Below are 21738 nucleotides of genomic sequence, written 5' to 3'. Positions count from 1 at the left end.
GCTGAACTGAGGGGCTGCATAAAGGGCCAGTATAAGATACATTTTTGAACTGTGAATCATGCAAAGCGACTCTAGTGGAGTCCAAAAATAAAAAAAAATAGAGCTGGAAATGAACATAATAGGTCCCGTTTAAAGTTACATGGTCATTTTCTCGAATGTCAGCTTCTCACCCAGTGTGGCTGCTCCAGCCCCCCATGACTCTCCAAAGGATAAGCTGCTATATGTAATGGCTACATTATCACTGTATAGTAAGAGTTGTTTTACCTACATCTTTAAAACACAATTACAATTATAATAACTTGTTGTTTTCAAAGGGTAACTACAGCTAGAAACACTGCTTGGACCCTGCATTCCAGCACTTCTTCCACACAAAACTCACTCATCACCCAACCCTGCATTGACGTATTACTCTTAGGGGCAGTGAATGTTGGAAGGTGTGATTCTTGGCAAGGCTTTCCAGTTATTATGTACAGGAAAGGCATGGCATTACTTGGATATGGTTGTTTGCTCAGGTGTCTGGTATTTTGCCTCTGGTCTAATTGATGTTTGATAACTGAGCTTATTGCTGCTAAAATGCAAATCAGTAGAAGTGGAGCAACAAGTAAGAGGAGTTACATTTTTCAACTTGCCCTTTTACAGTAGCTCTTAAAAGCCTGTTGTATTCTGTTAAACTTCATAAAGCATTCATTCCTGTTTAAGTTTAGTTCTTGCATCCTACTCTCCTCTGCTGCTACTTCCTATCCAACTGCCATTTCATATTGTCTGATACAAGATTAAAACATACATTTTCATTATAATATGAACCAAAGTTTGACATTCACTCTGCCTCTGCAAGGCTTAAGCTTTTTTGAGTACTCTGTCAAGCCATGGTGTGAAAATAAGGAGTCATCAATAACTCAGGAAGAGGCTGATACCTGCTCTTGCTCAGTACTCTTGCAACATGTCACATATGCAATATATGGTTGCAATTTAAATGCATTTACCTTATACTGTGTGCAATGTCTTGTCAGCTGAACTTAGTTAATTACAATAACCTTATATGTATGCAATGTCTTTTCCAGCATTTTTGTAGATCCTTCCATTGGTAAACAGTATTACATAAATAGTTTGTGGCACTGTTGTATTAGATATTCATGATTTTCACATAATTCAAAATGGTAATAGGGATCAAAATGAACAATAAATAGGTAGGCGGAAAGTGTTAACTAGTGTAAAACCCAGCATGACCATTAGTGCACAGCAATCTTATAATGCATACATATATACCTACGTATCCATAGCCTTTGACTGCTGTTGCTCCTGTATTTGCCATACTCCCAATTTAAACTTGGCATCTAATAATAAACTATTATCATGGGTTGCATTTAAAGGACCAGTGTGTAAGATTTAGTGCCATCTAATGGTGAAGTTGCAAATTGCAACCAACTGAATACCTCTCACCCTCCCCTACCAGTGTTTGGTTTGTCCATTCTGGGCTACTGTAGAAACATGGCAATGCAGCCAAGCGGCATCCTCCAGGGCTGAAAAATGAAGCCAATGCAGAAGTGCTAAAAACTGCAGTTCCTCAAATGAACACTTGAGGCTGACTTGAAAAGCAAGTCAATCCCCATAGTTCCCCATGTTAAAATGTGCAACATTACAGCAGAAATAAACATGTTTACAGCCTGGTACAAGAAATAGTTTTGGTCTCTATAGCCAATTTCCCCATTCATGACAACTGTATGGGGGGTGAATTTTTTTATAACTCACTTGTTTAAATTTTTATTAAGGCTTAAAGTTATGCATTATTAAGGGTGTGGCCGCTTGGAGTGACTGGTGGGTGCCGTGACAAGCACGTCGCTAACATGACAACACCATTGGTTAGGTAACATAACCTTGGCATATAGTATAGGCGTAAAGGTATAGGTGTAGCCATAGCCAACGCTATTTCAGTGTGTTTTCTGTTCATGAAAGTTTGGAGTCGGATGTTCGGTTTTTTCCGGTAAGTACATTTTGTTTTAATGGTTTTAAGCCTGCTTTTTGCTTACGAAAATTAGCATTAGTATTATCACAGTTTATCGTAGACTGTAAATGCAATGTGCTAACAAAGCTAGCAGCTAGTGTTAGGGACGGCTCCACCCTCTCGTCCAAATATGGTCACTTCTGGCTCCAAAAATCCAAGATGGCAGTGGTCAAAAGTGGGAAAGTGACACTCTGACGTCACTTTGATGGGGAAGTAGAGGTAACTTTGCAAACGGAGCTTTAATAGCGGGTTGAAGCCCTGGCTTTGACTTGAAGGCAGCATTTCAAGTTTTGGAACAGAAAATCACAAAAGGCATGTTATGTCTTCTTTAAGTCTTGACAAGAAATTACGGGGGGAAGATGCAACAAAGGTCCCTGGATAGATGTTGTGGTTCATGGTCAGTGTCTTGACCATGTAGCTACGGGGTCTCCCCAGATTATTTCTAAAGAATGTGGCAAAAACTGTACAGATTGTATTTACACCTGGCTGAGTTGCAATCACAATACAATACATTCTGCATAAATTTACACCTTGCATAAATATGCGTTTTTCCTCATTCAGGTAATATATTCAGATACATACCGTCTGTTAAAACCAGGTGTAAGTGGGGTTATAAAGTCGTACAAGGTGTTTTTAAGATACAGTATAAAGCAAACCATTGATTGAATGTGTCCGTTCATTAATCAATAGACCTTCTAGACCTAATTCATTCCTACATATAGTATCAAAACAATCTGTATTTTGTTTGTTTCATTCAGTCCTCAGGAATTTAACCAGTTGCTTCTTGTGTCTCCCTCAAGCTTCCCTCCCAGGACCAGTGAGTGAACTGTTAACTATCAGTAGTAACGGTGGGGTCGGTCAGGTGCCTGGGAGGTCACGGAGGGCGAGGAGCTGGATGTATGAGACGGCTTGATGGGCCTGAGGGACCATCTGGAGGATGGGACAGGCCACATCCTCAGCCTGGGGCTGGATCTGGACTACCTCCATGTGGAAGGTGCTGAGCGGCAGGCAGGTCTGAGCACTGCGACGGGTGCTGGGAATGTAGTGGCCTTACAGGTCGGAGCTGGTACCTTGAGTAACAGCAGTAACAGTATTGGTAGCAGCAGCACTAGTTGTAGTACTCATTCAAGCTATAGTAGCAGTAGTAGTTGCAGTAACTTCTCTGAGGAGAGTGCCGTCTCTGACAGTGAAGATGAACGCCTCCAGAATGTCTCTGCTTCTCAAAACCCTCACGAAGATCAGCCTTCATTCTGTCAGCCATTCAGGCTGGACCTGGCACCAAACCGATCCCCTGGAGACTCCCCACTGCCAGAAACATCCCCTCCCTCTGACCCTGTCACAGACTGCCGCACCAAGGTAGAATTTGCTCTTAAGCTAGGCTACTCTGAGGAGCTGGTGCTGCTGGTGCTGAAGAAACTGGGCCCAGACGCACTCATTAACGACATCCTTGGAGAACTGGTCAAATTGGGAACCAAGACAGAGATGGAGCAGCAAAGAGGAGGAGGTGGAGGAGGCTCGACCGTCTCCCGGTCTCCCTCTTCCTCTTTGTCTTCCTCTTTGGCCTGCTCCTCCTCCTTCTCCTCCTCCACATCCTCCCTGGACTCCTGCCGGCTGCTGTGCCCATCTCAGCTACTGGAGGACAAAGAAAACCTTCGGCCTGTTGTGGTGGATGGGAGCAACGTAGCCATGAGGTCAGGAAGAGAAGTTTTTGGAAACAACAGGCTTATGCATTCCCGCCTTCACTGTACACATATATGTAGCCACATTTTACATGATGGCTGCACTGATGCTTCACCCCACAAATTGAATACTATGTGGATTGAGGGAACAGTGACTAATCACTGTTCTACCATGACCAATAAATGAAAATGAAAATGTAATTCCCCAATAGCATTATAATTTTCCACATATGTATGTGTCATTTGAGTAAAAATGAAACTGAGAATGCAATAATCCAATTTGTATTTTCATTTTCACAATTTATTTGACATTTCATTTTCAAAGACTTAACCTGCTGTACAGTGGACAATATTCAAATGCATTAAGCGAAACAGCACCCCCAGTCTATTGCATTTACATTTACATGTCACCACGCTCTTTTGGTGTCAAAATGAAAATGAAAATGCAATCTCTCAGTCCTCTCAAGGCAGGTCTTCCGTTCTCTTATTGCATTTGAATATTGTCCACTGTACTGCAGGTTAATTCTTTGAAAATGAAACATTAAATGCCGTTTTCATTTCATTTTCAAATTGTTAGAATTTTTTATTTTAATTGTGACTTAAATATCGCTTACATAAATTAAAAATCAGGTTATATAGTTTATATTGCATTTCAAATTTGAATTAACATTTGAATATTGTCCACTGTACAGCAGGGTACAACTTTGAAAATTAAATGTCAAACAGCTTTTCCAGTTTCATTTTAATATGGTCATAGAACGTCGTATGTGAAATGAAAATTCAAATTGGATAATTGCATTTTAACTTTTACTCTAATAACATACATATGTGGAAAATTATAATGCCTTTGTGGAATCATATCTTCAGTTTCAAGTTTACATTATCATTTTAAAATAGTCCTTATAGGCTTCCATACATTCTCAATTCAGACCCATTAAGTTCATAGTTTAGTTCACAATGGTTTTTGGTTTAGAGGGAAACTCTAATTTGGTTTAAAAATCTCCCATGTTATGAGTACTTTTTTGGAATGGTCAAATTAAACAATGAGCGTTATCTGGGAACTGTTAGCAGCTAAGCTACACGAGCATAGTTAGCAACCATATAACGTCGCTGGCTATATGCTGGCTAAACATGTTTGTCTCTCTTGTCTCTATTAGTTCTGTGTTTCAGTTTGTTTTTGAAGACTTTATGGTATTTATTCACTGCACTGAAACTCCCTTGGTTCATTAGCCTTTTCATTAAGTCTTTATTCAAAGTCTCTCCATTGGTAGGTACCCATATACACAATGAAGATAGTTAAGGTGACACACACTGGCATCAAATGTAACTCTGTATGTGTGATTATTAAAGTTTCAGTATAAACTAATATAATGCAATGAAACTAAACCATGTGTGTTTTTCATGAGCATTTTAGGAAGTCAGTATTTGCCAAAAATTTTTGTGTTGATCAACTTTTGCTGATTTGGACTGTGGTTTGAAAAAAGGAAGTCTGAAGTCTAATAACGAATGGTCTGCAACTTGGCTGAAAACCACTTGGAGACATAATAATTTTTTGCGCAATAGTCTTAGTTTATATAAAGAATAGAAAGTTTAACGCCTTTGAAAAGTAACATTTTTGGAAATGATTAACAAGTTCTCAGGAGCTTTTAACATTATGAGTTTGAATCGAGGAGACTGTACTATGCAGAAATTTAAGCATTTAAGTGTAACACTGATCTTGAATAACTGGTCTTTCGTCTGGGTTTTCCATTCCAGTTATGAGTATGTTAACAAGATGGTCAAGTCACATCAATCACATGCAACATCAACAGATCAAGAGAGTAGAATTTAAAATGAAATAAGATGAAAGCTTTGATCAGTGTGAGGAAAAGTTTATTGCAGAGGCAAAAAAGTCATATTTAGCCAGCTAAAAACACAGTATAAACACAACTGGAACAGAATAACGTGAAATACAAATATGACAAAATAATACATGCACTAATTATGAAATGATAGCCTTATAGGCTATCATTTGTGTGTGAAGTGTGTGAATTATTATATAACAACATGTTATATAAATGATGTCCTATTAGACCTATGAGAATTGCATCTCCAACCTTTCTCTTTGCTCTTGCAGTCATGGAAATAAAGAGGTGTTCTCCTGTCAAGGCATCCAGCTGGCTGTTGATTGGTTCTTGGAGCGAGGTCACCGTGACATCACAGTTTTTGTCCCTGCCTGGAGAAAGGAGCAGTCACGACCTGATGCTCTCATCACAGGTAACAGCAGCTGCAGCTTTCAGTGACTATTTAAAATCACCATGAAATTACATTGTGAACAAGCAAAAAGATGAGCCTAAATAATGTCCTCTGCTTTAGGAGGCATTTCTCTTGTAGTTTATTTATGTTTAAGTGTGTTCCCTCTTATTTTTCCAGACCAGGAGATCCTACGACGACTGGAAAAAGAGAAGATCCTGGTCTTCACTCCATCTCGCCGTGTGCAAGGACGCCGTGTGGTTTGCTATGACGACCGCTTCATTGTCAAACTGGCATATGAGTCAGACGGCATCATCGTCTCCAACGACAACTACCGTGATCTGGCCAATGAGAAGCCAGAGTGGAAGAAATTCATCGACGAGCGTCTGCTGATGTACTCCTTTGTAAACGACAAGTAAGAAACTCACACCAAAAAAGTAATGCTACTGGAGAGAAGAAAAGAGAAAATTAATACTGCAATCTCCTTTAGAAATCCCATTATAGAAAATGGATATATCCTTTAGTTTTATTTTCCCTGCCATATTTCACTAGAAGGAAATACAAAAACCATTGATGAAGAAAATGTGTTGAGTCTGAGTCCATTTGTAATGAATCGAAAGATGCATTATAGCAGACCAACATCTGACACTTTGCTGCATTGCATTAGCCAGTAAAATAAAAACAGATCCAGCTTCTGTCCAAGACTTTTTAAATTTTAACTGTAACATCGAGCAGCATGTATTCCAAATACTGAAGAGCAGTTGTAAAAGATGTTGAAATCAAGCCAGTGTTCCTCTGATATTTGCACAGTGCATTTTTGCAGGGAAATTAACTGAGGACTTCCTGTGTACTTATCAGACATTTTCATTTCCTCATTGCTGTTCTTTTGATCTTTATTATCTCTCTTCAGTTTTGCTTCACTGATCAGATCACCTCTGATCAAAACACACTTGAAAAGATTCTACCTTTGTTTGCGCCTTAGTCTCACTTGCATCTATGGTCACAGGAGTGTTTTTGGCCAGCAAATACCTGCCTAACCTTTGTTCTCTGTAGAAGGCCTATTGGTTTGTTACTTGTTATGCTGGTCATCTGTAAGTTTAAGCAGCTTCTGCTCTTGCTGTGTTGCTCTGTCAGCTAACGTCTAGTGTAAATGTTAAGGTATCGTTCTTATATCTTCAACAAACTCTAGATGTTAAGCAGAATCATTGTTTTTACAGCATACATAAATTCAGAGTAAATGCAAGAGGGTACAAGGATATGTTGTGATACAAAAGTAGAAGGTAAGCATCTTTAGATTCCTTACCTGCAGAACATCCTGCTCCAGCCTCAATGGGTCAGAAGTTGCTGAAATGCTGTCAGTTATTGAATCGTCAATGAAGCAGAATTAAAAAGAGAATTTCAAGTGGTTATTACTAGTGCCATGGTTATTTTAAGAACCCTAATGTGGGGTTAATAAACATTTTAATCTATTGACTGTTTATTTAGGTTCATGCCACCAGATGACCCACTTGGACGCCACGGACCCAGTCTGGAGAACTTCTTGAGGAAGAGGCCTGTTATTCCTGAACACAGGAAGCAGCCATGTCCTTATGGTAAGAAATATGCACGTATATGGCTTCTGTTCTTGTCAGTGGAGCTCTTCAAGTCTGAACTGTAATATTCTGAAAAAGCAAATCTGGTACATTTGCACGGGTAGGTTTCTGTTACATAATACACCAACATGTTTCAGCAGGTCACATACTGGAAATGATATAGTATGTATTTAGTTAGGTGTGCTGCTGCTTAAATCTAGTTTTACTTTTTACATTTATATTGTATCACATATATTTATATTATATATATTTGTGCTGCAAATTGTATTTCTTATCATCTGATTTTCACCAGATTTTTTTCATTTTCAAATAAAAAACATTGAGCCAAGTATGTTATGCAACAATCTTATTTGTTATATGTTATGCAACAATCTAGAGAGGATGACTTTGTTCTAGTGCAGTGGATTTAAAACAATATTTTAAAAAAAGGACAAATACTGTCTACAATCCAAGATTCATTCCAGCACATTAATAGGAAATGCCTTTCTTTTTTCTTTCATCAGGGAAAAAGTGCACATATGGCCACAAGTGCAAGTTTTACCACCCTGAAAGGGGCAGCCAGCCCCAGCGTGCTGTGGCTGATGAGCTCCGCGCCAGTGCCAAAATTTCATCAGTAGCTTCCAGAGGCCTGCTGGAAGATGCCCTGATGGTGAAGAGCCAAAGTTCTGGCCAACCAGAAGGAATAGCTGAGGTCGAGCCCAGTCGGGGCACTCCAAAGAAACAGCCAAACCCCAGCCTTCGGAGCTCCTTCTCTGACCTCCTGGAGGACAGGCTTCGGGTCCAGTCCAAAGTGGAAGCACGTAGGGGAAGCAACAGCAGCAGCAGCAGTAGCTGTAGCAGCAGCTTCCTAGGGCATCCGGCTCCAGGGGGGCCTCCTTCATCAGGAGGCCTGGACCGATGGGAGCACCCTGGAGGAAGTGGTGGAGGCAGCTCAAGGGTTTCTGGAGCCTCAGGATCAAACCAGACTGAAACTTACCACAGATGTGAGTCTCCAGAGCTGGGCTACAGCTCATTGGTAAAGGCCTACTCCAGCCTCAGTCTGGTAGTGCCACAGAGTCCTGAGTGCTTCTTCCCAGCAGATCTGCGAGCTAGATCTCTGCCGTCAGACTGCAGCAGTGAAGGCAGTGTCAGCTCTGACTCTTTCTCCCCTGATCCCGTCTTAGATGACGGCCCTAAGTGCCACCATCACCACCACCACCATCATCGTCACCCCCACCATCACTGCTCTGGCCAGTATACCCAACCTGTGAGCCGTGTTCCCCCTGGACTGGGCCAGCATGCTCCTCATGGATATCCCCATCCTGAAGTACATCGGAGACAACATGGTTTTGGCTTGGATGACCCTCCATCTTCTCTTGCTTCTCATGCGTCTCCACGTCCCTTCAAGCCCCCATCAGCCTACATCCCACCCCATCCTCAGCATCCATCACTGAGCAGTTTCACAGGGGAATTTCAGGCTCCTCCTCTACATCCACCCCAAACATCCCCTGCTCACTCCCACTCTCAGAGTTCCCTCCTGGGCCACAATTTGATGGGTTCCCTTTGGCAGGAAGGTGGGCTGCAGGACTCGCGAGTGTATGAAGGGTCCCCACTTCATTCCAGAAGGAACTACTCTGGGCTAAACCAACAACCACAGCATCAGGTAAATTGGGACCCGCACTACCAGCAGTCCTCCAAACCTTGTTATGATCTGTTTGCCCTCCAGAGCCTCCCTGAAGTCCATGAGAAGCCCTGGCACTCTCCTTGGGGCAGGCAAGTTCATTCATCACCCCAACACCTTGCTGCCTCAAGTCTTCCACCACCTCCGCAGTTATCCCATTCACCCGTCACCACCCACAAAAGCCACCCATCCTCAGCGCCCCAGCACCAGGAGCCCCCTACCTTGGGTCGATACCAAGACCTGAGGGAGAGGGTGTTTGTTAGCTTGTGCGGCATCTTCCCTCCAGATTTGGTGAGAATGGTGATGACCAGGAACCCTCATGTGATGGATGCTCAGAAGCTTGCAGCTGCCATTTTGATGGAGAAATCGCAGCATGGTTCTTGAATACAGCCAGAAGGTGAAGTTACAGCTTTATCTTTACTGGTCTCACTTGTGCAGGGTTGTCCCTTACAATCATCTAATGTCAGGTTGGACATACACAGACAAAAGCACAAGGTATAAAGCTCCTTAGACTGTTATAGACTGCTTATTTTCACTGCAGGGATGTTGTCTCATTAATTTTATTGGTATTTTTTATAAAGGGAAATCCCAAAATTGCCATATTTTTCTATAAATATGCTATTTCAGCACTTAAGATCAGGAAAGTTTTGGGTTTTAATGTGCATGTTTGAGCTATTTTGGGTTGTGAGGCAAGACACCTGGGTGTTTAAGGAGGCTTTTAATGTGTTTCAGGGGTGACAGTGTTGTGCATTTTTAATTAATTTATTTGTTACATTTTAAGTTATTTACATAGTTTTAAAATTATTCTGTTCTGGCACTTTTTTTGTTATTTTTGTTTTCTCTTCAGCTTTTTTTTTAATTTCTTGGCAATCATATCAGGGTATGAGGACAGCTCAAATTCATACTTTCCATCTGAGTGAAATATAGCTCAGCTTTCCAGTCGCTGACATGGCATTGTGGGGTACATAACAGAATATAGGCAGTAAAATTTCACTGCCACATTACAGATATATTCCTACTGTATTTGGTGCTCAAATTAGCAAATGAGAGTTTCTTTCTGTACTAACAGGTGGTAGATCAGATGATGTGGTGAGATTTTATGGATTTCCCCTGCAGGGAAGTGAAACTCAGACAGCACCCATGAAAGAAGATAGCAAAAACTCCACTTGAAAACCCCAAGCTGTGCTTCGCTTTTGCATTACAGTTCATTTCCTCTGCTAGGATAGCCCTGTCAGCTGACTTCATGGTTTATCCGCTTTCAGTATTGATTTTGTTCTCTTTTCCTTTCTTTCTTTAAACCATATCAAAATATTAAATCATATCCAGGTTGCTCTTGAGATCATGGTCATCAGAAATGTGCAAGTGGAATGAAAATTATTGGTATTATTTTAATTTTATTTAAAACTAAATGTTAATTTATTAACTTTGTGAATGTCCTTGGTGCATGAGACACAGGGTCTCCTTTGTCAGTGGTGTCACCACTAGAGAGGGTTTAGCTGACAGGGTAAAACTTTTGTACCCTTCTTTTAAATACACAGAGATCCACAGCTTTGCAGTACAAGTTGGAAAACAAACTGGTAAGAGATGGGAAAAGCCTTTTCAAGATGAATATCTTCCAACGGAGTATGTTGCCATGATAACAGTGGGAACATCAACAGATAGTAGTTTTTAGTACTACAAACTTTTCTCAGAGGCACTAATAATCTCATTGGCTAATTTAAAACTCAGTGGTGGCACAGAAATAAATTCATAAAAAATATAAAATAAATGTAAATAATGTTCTTTGACTATCCTGGACTTGAACTAATTTACCTCACTTGAACAGCAGTAGGCTTATATGACTAGTTTAATTTTGGCAAATCTAGATTAAAGTTTTTTCAGGTATGAAAGAGTAACCATGTTCTATATACTTACTGCCCATCAATGCAATAAGTGTTAAGAGCTGATTCATTAATTCAATATTTAATCCATAAAACAGCAAAACATAGTAAAAAATTCCCATCACAATTTCCCAGAGCCCAAAGTCATGATTTCAAATTGCTTGGTTTGTCTGACCTACAGTCCAAAACCAAAAGGTATTCATTTACAATGATATAAAAAAGAGAAAAGCAGCAAATTCTCACATTTGAGAAGAAGAAAACACTTGGAATTTTTGACAAATGGTTGATAAATGACCTAAGTGATTAATTAATTAATTAATTTGATGTTTTTGTTGTTGTTTTTTATTTTAATTTATACAGTGCTGATTATCAAAATTCTTGGTGATATATATAGAAAAATCAGTAACAAAACTGTATTTACTCAGCAATCAGGTGGAAAGGGTTACCTTTATGGAACATAATAGTATACAGAACATGGTTAGTTTGTGTTTGTAGCAGAGGAGGCTTCAGAATAACACTTTCCTCCTCTCTCACCTCTTGTCTTTACATCAGTCTTCAAAGTACAATTCAGTTACTGAGCCAGAAAGACTGTGGTTCATTAGCTCCACCCACTGAGTTATAAAAGAAATTATAAGTAATTTCATATATTTCATATGTGTTTGTCTTTATTATCTGTTTTCTCTTCAAAAGTAATTTTAAGTTATCATCTCTCAATGTAAAGCACTTCCAGCTGCATTTCCTGAATGAAATATGTAATAATATTCTTATTCTTCCACCAATGGAATTATTTTAATGTCTGAGAACTGTTTGTGAAGCTGAAACTCTTGCCTGGTTAGCATCACTTCTAGTAGCCAGATGACACCTCTCTTTGTTGATACAAATTGTATCCTTTTTAAACAATATCATTGTTTTATATGAGAATATTGAAACAAAAATATTTGGAGTTGAATATTTTGAGTATTTGTGACAAACTTTGTCACCTTTGTTACTTAACTTGTATTTATATGAGGGGCCTTTTCATTTCCTTTTTTTTCCAAGTGCAGGGAAGAGAAAGTCTCTAATGCATTTTTTGGAAACAATTGTTATTGTTTATATTGTCAGTGAACTGAAAGCATGGTACTTTGTAGCTCAAAATTATGAGGTTGAGTTGACCCAGCTATGGTAAAAAGCCCAGATGACACTGAAAAATACCATGGTATTTAATATAAAGGTGTGGTTACATGTTATGTGTTCTCATTCCTCTTGAGACATTTTGAGACTTGTCAGCTTCATTCTCAGAGCAGTATTTCTGAATACTTCTGGAGCCAAAATAGACTATGAGAGCAGTAATGAGAAGAGGCATTATTACTCTGAGCCTGTCTCAAAGCAAAACTGCTGACGCTGAAAAAACTGACACTCTTCTGGCAAATTGTGTTAATAACAATAATTAGACTGCTTAGTGAGTCAGTCATAATGAGATGCTCTCACCCTGCTGGTCTGGCACTGTGTGCTAGTGTTTTCTAGAGGTTTGAGGCACTCAACAGTTTAATTGAACACACCTCTAAATGTGTTTTGTGAACATTCCTGTGGACATTAAAAAACATATTCAGTGAATGATGGCAAAAACTATTTTTCTATTATCATTAACTTGTTTAAGAGCTATTTTTCTAATTGTATGTGATTCATCCGCAAGAAGAGATTGTAGTCAGTGTCAGCGTTGCTGCAAAAGGGGATGTACACATTGCTAACTGTGCAAATGTATGTTGTATTTGGATTTCTTCACAAATGTTACTTGACAAAGTGCTTTCAGACTGAAAATGAAGCCATTTTCCACTTTGCTTTAGTCATGTGAGTTTGAGTGTTTTTGTCGTCCATGTTTCACTATAAAAGGATAATTAGGCTACTGGCTGCACATACATTAGCTGTAGCTGTTCGTTAGCTAGCAACGTACACATCAACATGTGTGCTGTGTAAAAGTTGCATTTAGACTGACTGAGCTCAGTGTGAAAAATACAGCCCTCTCATTGAATTGAATGATTCAAGTTCTCAGTTTATCTCCCGTTATGTTGTCTCCGTATGTTTCCGTTAGTGAAGTTGCAGCTTAAGAAAATCACAAGTTTTTCATCGAAGTTAAAACATGTCAAACTTGCGTGAAGATGTCTTTGCCCCAAGTTAGAGGATAGGTTCAATTTTCAAGGTGTCCACATGAACACTGAAAGAGGTTTTCCTCACTGTAATCATTCCTCCTGTTCATACTCGCTATTGAAAGATCCCCTTCAAATGTGCTTTCAATGTAACTGATGGGGGCCAAAATCCACAGTGTGTCCACACAATCATTTTGTACAAAAATGCATTTAAAAGTTGATCTGAAGCTAAAAAGGCTTCAGCAGTCTGAGTTAGTCATATCAAGTGGATATCTGCCACATTTACAGTGTTTTTAGTGTTTTTAATTCCCTCTTTGTGTTTCCTCTGACAGTGTTTCCCTGTTGAGCTGCGGTGGAAGTATAGTAACAAAAAGAGGGACTTTGGCACTAAAAAGACTGTAACACTGAAAGATATCTACTTAATTCGACTCATTTTAAACTTTAAAATACATTTTTGCACAGAGGGAGGCTCCATCACTTACATTGTAGGTGTATTATGAAGGGATCTTCTAATGGTCAGTATGAACAGGAGGAATGATTACAGTGAGAAAAACCTATTTCAATGCTCATTTGGGCTCCTGACTGTTGTTTTAAGACAGACTTGAAACATTGTTAACCCATCGTGTAAGGTATACGGTAATTAACTTCCATTCTACTAACATTTACCGTTTCCTATTCAGTTCTATTGAAGCCTCACAATGAACAAATTCAAGCATACGTTTCCTGTTTCAGTGTAGCTTCAAACTGGAATTCAGTCCTCATTTATTTTATTTTTTACACCTGTGCTTTTCCTACTGTGACAAGATGAAAAGTTTTCCATGAAAAAGGCCTATAGGCAACTTATGACTCAGCAACGTACATGATCTCAGCCAAGAAGCACTTCACTTTTGTTTGTTCATGTACTTGTCATCTTGGAAGCGAGTTTATATAAAAAAGGAATCCTGGAAACCGCACTTTGTCACAGCTAACATAAACACCTCTACACCACTTTTTCTCTCTCAGTCTTTTTGCCAAATCACTGTAGAGCTTTTGGGTGAATTTCACCTTTACATTAAGTATGCTATACACCTTTTGGTAAGGTTCAGTCCCACTCTGCCAGCTATCCCACGATGACTTGAAGAGCTTGAGTCCCATAGAGACTGAATAGGGGTGAAATTCTCATTTTGCAACCTAAAATTTGCTTCATGTTCAGTCTGAACACACCTTCTGAGAATTTATGTGTATGGGTTCTGTCTAGACAGATGAAATGCTTATTTTGTAACTTGTTGCTCATTTCACGAAAAATGTCCATAAAACCAGCTATTTTGATGCAGTGAAGAAATGTAAAATATCAACAGTGTCACAGTTTATTCCCACGTTTAATTCTAATGTGCTTTAATACAGCTTCATTTCTGCTACAGAAAGCATTGGCATTGAAAAAAAAACCCTCTTCAGGGACCAAAGCCAACTAAAAGGATTTGTATTGCTTTCCAGTGTCTCCCCTGCTCAGGTCAATGGTGGTTAAATTAAACCAAAATAAGGGGAAGATAATGTGTTAAGTGTTTGACCATTGCTGTTTCACAATGTGACCTGTGGCAGATGAGTTTCATTCCAAAAGACGAACCAGGGCCAGGTGCCAAAAACCCAAAGCTGTCAGTATACAGCTGTGCTGATTGATAAGGTATATTGATTGAGCTCAGTCAAATTGTGTTTCAAAATACCTACTTTACTTTTCACTGCAATACCAACAGAACGTATTGCTTTAAGCTAATACTGGACTTGAAAGAGTTCTATATATGTGCGCAAATCTTCCGTCAATTTAAGAAAAAAAAAAAAAGAAAGAAAAAAACCTGAGTACAGGTCGATTCCATCCTGAGTTGTCTATTTGATAGGCGATGATCAAATTAAGTGTTGTGATATCTGCTTTTCGCCGTTAGAGTTTTACCTGTCATTAAAAGTGTCTTGGCTGTTTTTTGAATGGGTTACATGTCATTGTGGAGTGGGTCCCTTCAGACCTTTGTGCTATTGAGCCGTGAAACTCAACTGAGCTTTAGGCAATGAAACCCAAGAAAAGCACAAAAAACAAACCTTTGATACCAACAGAATTTGGGGAACTGTGGCCAAATGAGACATGTTGACTGTTGATGTTTGATGTAAAAGTGAGCAATAAAAGCCCTTCTCTTTTCATGTTGTCTGGTCTGTCTTTCCTTCCTTTCAGGTCCGGTTCCTTATTGGCTCTTCAATGTTACTTTGCATATAAGTTTAGAAGAACTGTTTTTGGTGTTGATTGCATTTAATAAATCATATACTGTTAGTTCTTAATACTAAACACCAATTCTCTCTGTAGAAATTTGCAAAATCAGATGATGGTTCTGTGGGTAAATACCTTTCAACAAAACTTTTTTTTTGACAGAACAAATAATTTTAATATTTTTAGTAACACAAATAAATGTGCCAGTGCAGAGTAATATTGACTGTCAATAAGAATATGTGAATGAGTTTGCTCTTGCTGTTATTTGAAAGATCTGTCTGCTGTATCTGCTAGCAGGGACGAGTGTCTGTGTGAGCTGAGAAAGTCAATGATGTTATCTAATCATTCATTAACATTTTCTCATGTTATTGAAAAAATGCTTCATTATGCTGTTACACTGCTGTGCCTGACCAATTTGCAGACAAGTCAACAACAGAGAAGTATAAAAAGACAAACCGGATTCTCAAGCAGCAAATTCAGGGTTTCATTGAGTTTTATACATTTTTAGTTTTTTATACTGACTCTGTGCGTCAGGTTTGAACAGGTATGTCTAACACAACATCCTCTATCAATAAATCCAGCTGTACCATCAACGACCTCAGTCAGGACCTTAAGATCATACTGTAGCTGCATAGTTGGAAATATAAATTCATTCTTTATTGTGAGGCAAAATATATATTTCAACAAATGTCTCAATGGATGGAGAATGCCAGCACAGTAAGAATGTAAAATCAGCAAATTTAGTTTGCATAACTGTTTGCTCACATCTGTCAGAGTGAGCATTTGCAAACACAGCCATTTAGGAAGCTAGCTGATGCAACATTAACAGATCAATGACAGTAATTGCAGAACTGAACAGGCTAACGTTCCCAACACTAAATGACAAAAGGTAATAATACTAGATGGGAAGGAAATGAGACGAATAAGGCGTTTTTAAAAACAAATTATTTAAATTGTTCAACTGATGACAAGAGAAGTAAAAGTAAGGTACAGATATTAAAGCTTTACGGACAAGCGTGCCGGCGACATCAACAAGCTACAAATGGCCATTTTATTCTGTTGAGTAAAAGCACAATATCAACCAATTCTGTCCAGTCTCTCATCGCTCCTGCTGTTGTTTAATTATCATTCATGCAAGCCTTAACATTGTCCGTATTGTACAAGGGAGAGGTCCATGTTTGACAGGACATGTGTACTATTTTTCCGACGGATAAAAACATGTGTGCTTTGTTGGGGTGGGGGCGGAGCTCTAAAAAGCAGGTAGCAGTGTGATTGGCCAACCGCTGCTAGGCAGAGCTTTGGCGAGGCTGAAGCTACAAAGCCCATTGGCCAGTCTTTCTCCTTGGTAGAAAAAAAAGCAGGAGTTCCTGGGGTGGCAGCAGGTTTTGGGCTTTACGAGGAAAGTGAGGCGTTGACATGGCAACGAGACTGACTGTCCCCCTTCATCGTTGTGGTCCACCCTTCAACCCCACTCACATGGACTCGAACTCATCAATACGCTGCTTGGTGTTGCCCTGGCGGATCTGGCGCAGGGTTTTGTACTTGTCTCTGCCTGCCTTGACATTTTCAGCGTGCAGCATGTCGTTCTGTGTTTTCTTGCTGTCATCTCTCGCCTCGGCCAACTCCGAACTAAGAGCCTGGTGAAGACAGACACAGAGATGAAGAAAATGATAAAGAATTGCACCACAGTATGATTTGATTAAGGCACCACTGGGGACCAGATGGGACCTGTCAGGCCAAGATGAGGGCTTTTTGAAACATCACATTTGAAATAAAAATGTAAATGATTGTGCTACATTAGACAAATCATTGTATTTGCGTCTAATGTAAGAGCACAGGGTAGTCATACTGAAACATTTTCACTATGTGGCAACAGTGTTGTCTGAGAAAATTTACAGTTCTTGTATGTGTTTGGATTTCTTGTTAGTTTTATATTTTGATTTTCACTCAATTCAGCCAATATATCAAAAATTGAAGCACATCATAATGTATCATGCCTTTCATTTTTGTCAAAATTGGACCAGTGATATCTCATGGATGGATGGAGTGAACTGATCATGATATGGAAAGTTGTTTTGAGGAGGTCACTTGTCTTCCGAGCTGAAAATAATTAGAAAAAATCCACTCAGAGAGAAATGCATGGCATTTTCATATGTTTTAAGCTATAGTCAGGAAGAGTGAAAACAAAGCTCTGCACTTTCACATCAGAGCCATCATTGCATGTTTAATTTCTGTTGATTAAGTGTAGGAAACTAAAGATAAATTACGTCAGATAAATCAGATTCAGCTTGATTTCAAGTTTCCAGGTGCTTTACAGCAAATTTCAGGACATGTGTGTACATGTGTACAGTAAATATAAAATGATCTAGTGGGAACTGAGGAACCAAGGACATCCTCCAACTCTCCAAATATGCATAAAGACATTGCAAAGAAAGTCTTGTGGAGCAATATCACAAGCAGTTTTATTACAGTTAGTTACAATAAGATCAGGAGCTAAATGTTTTTCTCCTATGTTGAGCATGTACTATACTATATATATATATTATATATATATACACTATATATTGAGTTAATACTCAATAAGATAAATAATAATGTTACAAGTTGCTTCACTGCAGCCAGACACTGTGTGGTGCAGCAGTCCTCCCCTTACTAACTGAAAATGATATGTTGTCTCAGTTTTTGCTAAATATTGAAAATTATTTGTGAATCTACTGTATGATTCATGATCTCCACCTAATTATACTTTAGAAAGGCAGGATTCCACCTTGAAAATGATTTCTTGTAGGAGTTTGTTTTTCTCATGGGGCCATCTGTGTTTAATGCCTGACTGCAAACCACATGTCCTTAAATAAAGTAATAAAGTTTCTTTTATTATCCTTCCACTCTTGCACTGCTTCTCTACCTGTAGCTGTTTCTTGACACGTTCGTTCTTCTGTGCCTCGGTGATGCGTTCCTCTTCACTGCGGTGGCTGGTGACGCCGTCGCTGAGCAGCTCGGCGCTCGCCTCGGCGTTGGTCTCGTCATGCTCATCATGTTCTGGTGCCGGAGGAGACGTCATGGCCATCTTCAGCTCCTCCCTGGTTTTCTCCAGGTCCTCCTGTGCTGCCAGAGCCTGGAAAGAACAAACAATAATAATTATAGAGAGACACAGACCAACACGTTTACACATGTTATTCAATAAGATATGGACAGATGTGCACACACTTACATAAAGACATACGCACTCACACCACTGCTACCAACTGATTTTGTATGCATATGACTTTGTATTTTTTTCAGATTTTGATTCTTCACTTCTTCATGCTTTGATTCTTTTTCAGGGAACAAAAATCTGTGTGTCTTTATCCTGGAAATGTATGCAATTTATCTTCTAAACCTGCCTCCTGTGTACAGATACTATGTTCTTTGTATTTATTCCCTGCAACACGTTGAATCCATCTATAATATTCCAAACTATAGAATGAAACTTGCTGAAAAGTCCTACAAGATACAGTATGTGCAAATGAAATTACTGACTGTGACAACAATGGGAAGATTTGTTTTTTATTTGTTTTGAAAATATCCTTTCCAATTATTTTTGGAGACAAGTTTCCACTCGGGTTGTGATTCTTGTGTATCTTGTGTTACTTTTTATTTGTGATGACTCCCTTTAAATTCACCAACCAGCACTTTGTGTGGCACTGTATGACAATTACATTTAAAGCTTTTAAATACAAAAAAGTCTCATAAAAAAGCAGCATGTCCCCAAGCTTAACTTGTTTTGCCTGAAACTCTTCAACCTATTACATTTAATATTTACTTAATATTATACATTATGTACTTAATTTACTTAATATTGTATATTAAGTGGTAATATTGTAATTCTGCTTCTCTGTATTGCAGTTCCACTCTGTGCATACATCACCAAATTCCTGTCTGTCTGTCATTTTCTTGTTTCCTATTAAAAATGTTTGTGGAGTTTTTCTTTACTGAATCGAGTGTCTGCAAACAGATTTCAAACAGAGACAAATTTGTGATTTCAGGCTACATAAATAAAATTCTCTTGACTTAAACCCATGAATGACTAGCTGATATGCACCAGGAGTGAAGCACCACTTACTATACACAGAGGCCTAAGAATGGAAGTTAATGTAGTTCATATTAGGGACAGTAGATTTGAGCGGTTCCCATCTAATACTGGGACTGTATGTATGAATACAGGCCTGATAAACCTAATGCTGAGATTTATACATGCATGTATTTTTATGCCTTGCTTACACAGTGACAGGGTCAGGTGGTTTGTGAAAAATTATAATCATGTCAACATAAGAATTATATATTCATTGGCTAAGTACACCTCTTGGAAGATATGTGATAATTTATAGAATATGGTCCCTATAATCTTTGGAGTATATATGAAAACTGGTGTGGGTTAGGCTTCTTTGCATAGTAAGTGGTGCTTGTGACGTTGCTAATCTCTGATTGTTAGAAGCACTGCAGCTTGTCTACACTACCATTCTGAAATGTGTTAAGCTGTGTTTTTGGTAAAAAACTGGAGTATGTTTGCACACAAGTTGCTGCTTTTTTCTTTCCACCAGTTTATTCTGAATATGGAAGCTTTTTGCAAGGCACCTCTACTCTGGAAAAAGCTGTTTGGTCCTCTGTCACATCATTTTAAATGAACTGTTAAACAAAGCGCCAGCATCAACATTTAACTTAACTTAGTAGCAGCTGTGCGCTGGCAAATGTTTCGCTGTCTCCGGGCTGCTGTTAATGTATGTAACGACATGGCTGCAGCTACTGGTATGATGTCATGTGAGTACGATTTATTAACTGCCTTGATGTAGAGCCAAATGCCCCGACTGTTTGTCCAATGAAACATTTCCAGATCAGCATGTGCTGCAAGAGCAAATCAAACAATGATGGTTTTGTATGCGAGTTCTCACACTTGGGAACACACACAGATCTCTCTTTGATATCCACACTACAAACCACAGACATCATCACACACACATCCAACACACTGACTCTACATACACTAGTCTATTAAACATACCATATTAATTTTTTTTTTTTTTTCTTCCACGTGAAAATTTTATTTCCAGATTTTTTCTCAAAGATAAAAGCAGAGATAATGAGCCCAAACATACAACAACAAATAAACACATCACACATACACACACACATACACAGGCGTGATGTTACCTTGTGTTGCCACTCTGTTGCATCCTCTTCTTTTTTCCTCTTGGCTTCTTCAAGCAGAGCGATTTTGGCAGTGAACTCTGCTAACTCAGCAGCCTGTCAACAGTAACAAGACATGCTGGTCAAAAGTTACCAAATTTGAATTCAATGTGATGTCTAACAAACATCCAAAAATCCAAAGGTATTCAATTTACAATAATATGACAAAAACAGACCACTTAATTGATTTTAAGTATATTTTAAAGGTGTAAAAACAAGAATAACTGAGGTTAAAAAAGAGAAATAATACAGAATAAAGAGAAGAATAAATAGATACATGAAATAATTGAAAGAACTGATTGATGTCTTAATTTTGGGATTAAATATGGTCACTTGTTGGTGATTAAAAGCTTAGCACAATGATTGCTTTAACACAAATAGCCTTCCTACAAACTGATGCATTGCCTTTCTGAATAAAAGCATTAGTTGCATTAATGCAAGTTGTCTGTATACATGTGATAAATCCTGCTCCACTGGTTCGATGTGTATGTGTGCGTTTGTGAGGAAGTTATTATTTACAGACGGGTGAAAATATATAAAGAAAAAACCTGAATAAATGATGTGTGGAGAAACGTAATGAATGACAGTTTGATTAAATATCTGGGAGCAGCTGCTTTTTGTGTGATTTGCATGTGAGCACAGGTACCAGTTGTTCCTGGGTCTTCATCTGGTCGGCAGCCTGTTGAGCCAGCGCTGCCTTGGCCTCCTCTGCTGCCTGCCTCTCCTTCTCCAGCCGCTCCGCCTCCTCCTTCGCCCGCCTCCTCTCCTGCTCCAACTCCAGCGCCTTGCGAGTCTGCTCCTCCAGCTCTGCACGCAAACACACACACACACACGTAAATATACGGATTTCAGAAGCGTAAGCTCATTAACCTGTGAGACCCTTACAGAATGCAATAGGAAAAACATCATGTAAATGCTGCACATTCTCTTAATTATCCTAATGAAGTTATATCAGAGTTTCACACATGAATGATCTCAAAAGGATTCATTTATCAACCGCTTGTCCGTTCATTTACATTCAGATGTAACTGTGTTTTTCTTGTACTTCAGAATGGGTGTGGACTTTTAACTAGCATATGAACAAACTCCTGATAGAAGACAAGTGAAATTATGGGTA

The 21738-nt window shown here is 39.0% G+C and overlaps 2 protein-coding genes across 6 annotated transcripts in view; one reads left to right on the top strand and one right to left on the bottom strand.

The window, feature by feature from the left end:
• The window catches only part of LOC121906484 (probable ribonuclease ZC3H12C), a 38314-nt gene extending 25041 nt beyond the window's left edge, over window positions 1–13273 (top strand). The window contains exons 2-6 of the mRNA XM_042425353.1: window positions 2803–3693; window positions 5798–5937; window positions 6094–6328; window positions 7399–7505; window positions 8009–13273. Of these exons, the coding sequence (XP_042281287.1) occupies window positions 2915–3693; window positions 5798–5937; window positions 6094–6328; window positions 7399–7505; window positions 8009–9549 (2802 nt within the window). The 5' untranslated portion in view covers window positions 2803–2914 and the 3' untranslated portion in view covers window positions 9550–13273. The remainder of the gene's footprint in view (window positions 1–2802; window positions 3694–5797; window positions 5938–6093; window positions 6329–7398; window positions 7506–8008) is intronic.
• A 1677-nt stretch (window positions 13274–14950) lies between these two features.
• LOC121907308 (radixin) overlaps window positions 14951–21738 on the bottom strand; it is a 47286-nt gene continuing 40498 nt past the window's right edge. For all 5 annotated transcript variants that reach the window (XM_042426789.1, XM_042426787.1, XM_042426788.1 and 2 more), the window contains 4 exons: window positions 21268–21428; window positions 20586–20678; window positions 18304–18513; window positions 14951–17035 (listed from right to left, as the gene is read on the bottom strand). In XM_042426789.1, coding sequence (XP_042282723.1) covers window positions 16871–17035; window positions 18304–18513; window positions 20586–20678; window positions 21268–21428 — 629 coding nt within the window. In that variant the 3' untranslated portion in view covers window positions 14951–16870. The remainder of the gene's footprint in view (window positions 17036–18303; window positions 18514–20585; window positions 20679–21267; window positions 21429–21738) is intronic.

The sequence above is a fragment of the Thunnus maccoyii genome, chromosome 11, assembly GCF_910596095.1.
Source record: "Thunnus maccoyii chromosome 11, fThuMac1.1, whole genome shotgun sequence".
Lineage (NCBI taxonomy): Eukaryota > Metazoa > Chordata > Actinopteri > Scombriformes > Scombridae > Thunnus > Thunnus maccoyii.
Note: the sequence above shows the minus strand (reverse complement) of the source record. Positions and strands in the feature narration are given on the sequence as shown.